At 68.8% G+C, this 6100-nt stretch overlaps 3 protein-coding genes across 3 annotated transcripts in view; all 3 read left to right on the top strand.

Annotated features, from left to right (window-relative positions):
- Positions 1–1087, top strand: part of MICPUCDRAFT_48363 (uncharacterized protein) — a gene marked incomplete at its 5' end in the record, with an annotated part of 4898 nt that extends 3811 nt beyond the window's left edge. The window contains one exon of the mRNA XM_003061836.1: positions 88–1087. Within this exon, the coding sequence (XP_003061882.1) occupies positions 88–972 (885 nt within the window). The 3' untranslated portion in view covers positions 973–1087. The remainder of the gene's footprint in view (positions 1–87) is intronic.
- Positions 1088–1588: 501 nt separating this feature from the next.
- On the top strand, positions 1589–1974 carry MICPUCDRAFT_7651 (uncharacterized protein; the record flags this gene model as incomplete). The annotated part of the gene is given in 2 exon segments (XM_003061837.1): positions 1589–1853; positions 1865–1974. Coding segments are annotated over 2 exon segments (375 nt in total), but the record flags the coding sequence as incomplete, so codon positions are not given.
- Positions 1975–2283: 309 nt separating this feature from the next.
- MICPUCDRAFT_41829 (uncharacterized protein) overlaps positions 2284–6100 on the top strand; it is a gene marked incomplete at both ends in the record, with an annotated part of 11936 nt that continues 8119 nt past the window's right edge. Inside the window, 2 exons of the mRNA XM_003061838.1 lie at positions 2284–2385; positions 2737–5700. Coding sequence (XP_003061884.1) covers positions 2284–2385; positions 2737–5700 — 3066 coding nt within the window. The remainder of the gene's footprint in view (positions 2386–2736; positions 5701–6100) is intronic.

Consider the following 6100-nt stretch of genomic DNA (forward strand, 5'->3'; position numbering starts at 1 on the left):
CGGCGANCCCGCCGCCGCCGCCGCCGCCGCCGCGACGGTTCAGACTCCGAATCCGAATCGTTCCCTCGGTTCGCGTCCACTCCCGAGGCCCCCTCCGCCACCGAGCACCACTTCGCCGCGAACAGCGTGAACCCTTCCGATCGAAAGTGGGCGAAGCGCATCACGAAAGAGTGGACGCTCTTGCGCGACGCGCTGCCTTCGACGATTTGGGCGCGCGCGTACGAAAGCCGCATGGACCTCCTCCGCACCGCGATGCTCGGCCCGAGCGGGACGCCGTACCACGACAACCTGTTCTTGTTCGACTTCCACTTTGGGGAGAACTACCCGAACGACCCGCCGGTCGCGCACTATCACTCGCACGGGTTCAGGGTCAACCCGAACCTGTACCAGTCCGGGAAGGTGTGCCTCTCGCTGTTGCACACGTGGCAAGGCAAGGGCTCGGAGGTTTGGAACGCGGAGACCTCCAACATGCTCCAGGTCCTCGTCTCCATCCAGGGTCTCGTGCTCGTGGATAAGCCGTACTACAACGAGGCTGGGTACGAGGCGCAGGTGGGGAGCGAGGAGGGCGAGCGGAACGGCGCGCAGTACAACGAGCAAGCGTTTTTAGCGTCGGCGAAGAGCATGTTGAGCCTGCTGAAGAAGCCGCCAAAACATTTCGAGCGGCTGATTCGCGAGCACTTCCGCGCGCGGGGTGGCGTCATCGTGCGCGCGTGCGAGGCGTACCTCGGCGGGTGCCCGGTCGGCGCGTACGTGGACCCGGAGGACGAGAAGAAGAAGAAGGAGGAGGAGGAGGAGGAGGAGGATGCGGAGGAAAGTCGCGGCGACGGCGGCGGCGGCGGCGAAATCACCGAGGCGGAGGAGCCGCCCGCCGCCGAGCGCGCGCCGCCGTCCGGGGGGTTCAAGCTTCTGCTCGAGAAGCTGCTTCCGAAGCTGCGGGCGGCGTTCGAGGAGAACAGCGCTCTCGCTCGATAGTTTGACGCGCACGATAGTTTGACGCGCGCGATAGAGCGAGCGGAGACGAGGGCGCGATAGATGTGTACGAACGTAGCGGCGGAGAGACGACGTGTGAAAGAAACTGAGATGACTCGACGCGTCCTTTCGTCGACTCGCGCTGTTCGTCAAAACCGAGAAACAACGAGAAAGAACGACGGTCACTTCACTTCACTTCACGCCGTCCCCGCGCGCCGCCACCTCGCATCACGCGACGATGTCTTCGCCGCCAACCCAAGAAACGCCCGTCGCCTTAGAGCTCGTGCAAACGCTCCGCGAGATGCGCGAGATGCGCGCGACGCTCGCAAAGAGAGACGCCGAGCTCGAAGACGGAAGGGCGAAACGTGCGAAGCTCGAAACAGAGTGCGACGCCACGAAGAGGGAGCTCGAGGCTTTGCGACGACAACATCCTGTTCTCGACGCCGACGGGGTCGTAGCGTGTGCGATCTTCGCGCACGTGAGGGACCCGAAGGACCGCATCAGGCTCGCCGCGGTGAGCAAGGTGTTCCAAGAAGCGGAGAAGGCGGACGCGTCTTTGCCCGTAGCACCCAGTGAGTTGCGGAAGCTCGGGGATCGTTTTACGAGTAGGAGGAAGAGAAAGGACAACGTGAAGAGGAACTACTGGTACCGCGCGGCGGCTGATCGTGGCGACAGTGAAGCCGTGTACTCGATCGGAACGTGGTACTACTCTGGCGACGGCGTGAAGCGAAACCGCTCGACGGCGTGCGAGTGGTTCAAAAACGCGTCAGAGTTGGGGCACGGTCTAGCGACAGGCGAGCTCGCACGTTGCTACGTGAACGGCCACGGCGTGAGGCGAAATGAGAAGAAGGCGATCGAGCTACACACCAAGGCGGCGGGGCAGGGTAACCGCGAGTCCGCGGATTATCTCGGGGGCCTCTACGACTGCGACTGCGGCTACTGCGACGACTGCGCGACGGCGTGGCGGTGAACAAAACGGAGGCGCTGAAGTGGTACCGACTCGCGGTGGAGCTCGGCGGTGCCAACGCGCGCCGGTGGGTGAACATAATCGAGGCCGAGCTAATGTGCTCGGGGTGAGCGAACAACGCGTGAACGAACGAACATCTGCATGAGAAAGCGAACGCGCGCTTGTCTCGCGCTTCGTCCCTCCGCGCTTTGCTCGCCTCGCCTCTCTCCGCTCCGACGGCGTTGTTATTTCCGTCACATCAAATCGCGCTTCTGTTGATGAGCGTGAGTTCAGCGACCATTTCGAACTGACGCGCGCGCACAACGACCGACGCGGCGCCGGCGTCCTCCGCACCTACCGCGCGGAGGATGGCGCCGCTTCTGAACTACGCGCTCGCGCTCGTCCTCGGCGCGTACCTCGCGCTGTGGCTCACGTCGCGATGGTTCCTCCCGCGGCTGATATCCTTCGTGGTGCGCGCGCGCGCGCGCGCTCTTTTTCCTCCTCCTCGTCGACGCGCTGCCGCGGGTGCCGAGATGGCCGGGCGGCGCCGCGCGAGATCTCGCGCGTCGTCGCCCGCGCGGCGTCGTTCGTCGCCGTCGTCGCGCCGCGGCGCGCGGGGATGGCGCGCCGTGATAGCGCGCGCGGTCGTCGCGCGGCGCGTCGCGCGTCGTCGCGCCGCGTCGTCGCCAGATCCCGCGCGTCGTCGTCGTCGTCGTTCGCGTCGTCGTCCATTTCATCCTTCCTCGCGAACGACCGACGAACCGTCATCATCCGACGCCGACGCCCCCTCCCCCCCCCGCCCCACCCACCCGTCCACACAGGTCCGACTCTCGTCCACGCGCGGCGTGGACGTCGCCGTCGGCGCGGTCGGCTTCATGCAGCTCTCGGACATCGTCGTGACGTTCCCTCGCGGCGCGATCGCGCGCGTCGTCGTCGCCGACGTCCTCTACACCGGCCAGGTGGTGACGCTCCTCGCGTGGTTTCGAGAGTTTATCGGATCGCGGCTGCGCGGCGCGAAGCTCCGCGACGCGCTCGCCGCGAGAGACGACGAAAACGGCGGCGTCGACGGCGCGAGTTACTCCGGGCCGCTCGGGAGCGCGAGCAGGGTGCGCGAGTTACTCCGCGCGGAGAGCGGCGGCGGCGGAGGAGGAGGAGGAGGCGGCGGAGGGAACGCCGCGTCGCCGTCGCCGTCGCCGCGAGAGGCGTCCGACGAGCCGGAATCCCCCGCCGCGGCGGCGGCGTCGCTCACGCCAGCCGGCGGCGCGGGCGGCGGCGTCGCCCGGACGTCCTCCGCGGCGTCGGCGTCGGCGTCGTCGGAGGGAGGCGGGGTCGGGCGCGGGGGCGGCGCGGGTTTCAGGCGCGCGTCCGCGCGCGCGGCGCTCACGATGCAGGTGCCGTTTCTCGTCGCCGGCGTTCGCGTCGTGTTGAGAGACGACGCGTCGTCGTTCGGCGGCGGCGGCGACGACGGCGATTCGACGCCGTCCACGCCGACGACGCCCGACGACGCCGTCGACGGCGCGGCGGAGGAGGACGCGGAAGGCGGCGAGCGCGAAAAGAACACGAAGAAGAAGGCGACGAAAGGGTGGAAGTGGAGCCGGTGGCAGCTCCTGAAGGGCTTCGCGTCGTTCGCGCGCGTGACCATCACGGACGTCGTCGTCGACGCGTCTGCGCTCGGGAAGGGCGTTCACGCGACGTCGAGGGTCGCGCTGACCGCGGCCGTGGGCGTCGGCGCGAGAGGCGGGCTCCTCGCGCGGCTGGCGACCGAGAGCGTCCGCGCCAGCGCGGGGGGAGGGCCGGCGAAGGACGGCGAGGGAGAGGACGCGGAGGGAGAGGACGCTGAGGACCGGCGGGTGGGCGAATTCGTCGACGCGCGCGCGGACGCGACGCTTCGATGGCGCGACGACGGCGTCCTCGTCACGACCGCGGCGCTGAGCGTCGAGAGGATCGAGGGGAGGCTCGAGACGGACGGAGGCGCACAGCTGTGCGCGGACGTCGAGGGCGTGCGCGTGTCGTATCGCGTCGAGACGGAGGCGGAGGCGACGGCGGAGACCTCGCGGCGAAGAAACGCTTCCTCCTCCTCGACGTTGCCCTCGCACCAGCCGGACGAGAGCGACCCGGGCCCGCGCGCGTGCGACCGCGTCGTGATATCCGCGGGGATGAAACGCGCGCAGGTGGCGACGAGCGACGCCATCATGGGCGTCGGCGGGAGCGGCGCCGTCGCCGCCGCGACGCGATGCGGCGCCGCGTCGGTTCTCGCGCACGCGCCGAAGATACGACGCGACGGCGGCGAATTCGACGACGACGCGGTGGGGACGATCCGCGCGTACGCGTCCGAGGTGGACGCGTGTAATCACCCCGCGCTCGTGGCCGCGCTCGCGGGCGCGCTGGCGCGCTTCCAGCCGAGGAAGTCGACGGGAAAATCGACGAAATTAAAGTCAAATTCGAGTCGACGGCGCTGGGACGCAAAGGCGTCGTTCGTCGACGGCGTCCGCGCGCGCGTGCACGACGACGGACACCGCGTCTTGTGCGAAGCGACCGCGAGCGAGATCGTCCTGAGCGGGGATTTCGGCGCCGCGCGCGGCGGCGAGGCGCCGTCGCGCGCCGTCGTCGTCGCGGGCGCGCGCGTCGCCGCCGCGGTGGCACCCGCCGCGAGCGAATCCGGCGACGCCACTTCAGCGCCGCGAGGACCTGAACCACACGTCTTGAGACACGTGTGCGCGATCGACCGCGTCGGGTGCAGCGTAGGTCCGGTGTTATCCCCGACGGAGTTTCTCTACGAGACCATCGGCGCGAGAGGCGCGGGGGAGACGCCCGGCGGGTTAAAACACGAGCCGTCCACGAGGGGCGGCGCCGACGCCGACGCCGACGCCGACGCCCACCCGGACGCGGCGCTCGATCTGGAAATCATGGGCGCGACCGTGGACGTGGATGTGGACGAGCTCGCGTGCGTGGACGCGAGCGCGGCGAAAGCGGTCGCGGCGGTGCGCGCGTCCGTTGACGCGCTGAGAACAGCCGCGGGATCGAGCGTTTTGGAAAAGGAAAAATCATCGCAGCGGCGGCAGCGGAAGAGCCGCCGACGACGACCGATGAAGCGCGCGGTGACGCTGATCGACGTGAGCGTCCGCGCGCACGCGACGATGCGCCCGTTCATATCCCCGGAACTCGAATCGTCCACCACGGACGACATCCCGTTCCCACCGTCGTCGCGGTGCGCGTTGGACGTGACCGTGCCGCTGTCGCAAATCCAACTCGGCGACCTCGGCGGCGGCGCCGACGCCGGTTGGCGCCTCGAGACCAGCGGTTGGTACATGTCCTACCACGACGGCGTCGCCGCCGCCGCGGACCCGCGGAACCGCACCGCGGACGCCGCCGCGACCGTGCTCGGGATCGGCTCGATCGGCGGCGAGGGCCGCGTCGAGCTGTGCGCGGAGAGGAGCGGTCGCGTCGTCGTCGTCGAAAACGGCGCCTTCGACGTTCGCAAAGGCGGCGTCGTCGGCGCGGAAGTGGGAACGTCAACCGGCACGACGACGACGACGACGACGACGACGACGACGCGCGCGGTGTCCGTGGACGGCGTCTCGATCCACTGGCACCCGGACGCGTACTTCATGGTGCAGCGGACCGTCGCGGGGATCGTCGGCGTCGTCCGCGCGCGGCGGGAGGGGAAGGAGACATCGCCCAAGCCGAAGCCGCCGCCGTCGTCGTCGTCGTCGCCGCCGCCGCCGCGAAATGAGGCGCGTTCTATACACTGGTTCCCATACGACCGCGTTCGCGTGGTGAACGCCGTTTCTTAAGGACTTTTGCCGGCGTCTCTCTGCGCCCACCCCCCGCTTTCATTCCCCGTCCTCGACGCCTTTCAACGCCAACTGACGCCTTTCAACTCCACCCCGACGTTCGCTTGTATAGAACGGCCCTGAATCCGTCGTCGCGCTGGACCTCTCCCGCGTCGCGATCCACGCGGACGTCTCCCCCGGAAACTCCATCTCCCTCGCGTCGTCGTCGCTGCGCACGCCCGACGCGTCGCGATCGATCGAGCTCTCGACCCCGTGCGTCTCGATCAACGGGTTCAAAGTCGCCGCGTGCGAGTCGTTCGTCGTCGCGTACAACGGCCACGAACACGCGTCGGACGACAAACTCCCCGGGGGGAAGATTTTGCCGTGGGGATCCTCAGAGTCGACCGCAGGC

Source organism: Micromonas pusilla (assembly GCF_000151265.4).
Source record: "Micromonas pusilla CCMP1545 genomic scaffold MICPUCscaffold_11, whole genome shotgun sequence".
NCBI classification, from domain to species: domain Eukaryota; kingdom Viridiplantae; phylum Chlorophyta; class Mamiellophyceae; order Mamiellales; family Mamiellaceae; genus Micromonas; species Micromonas pusilla.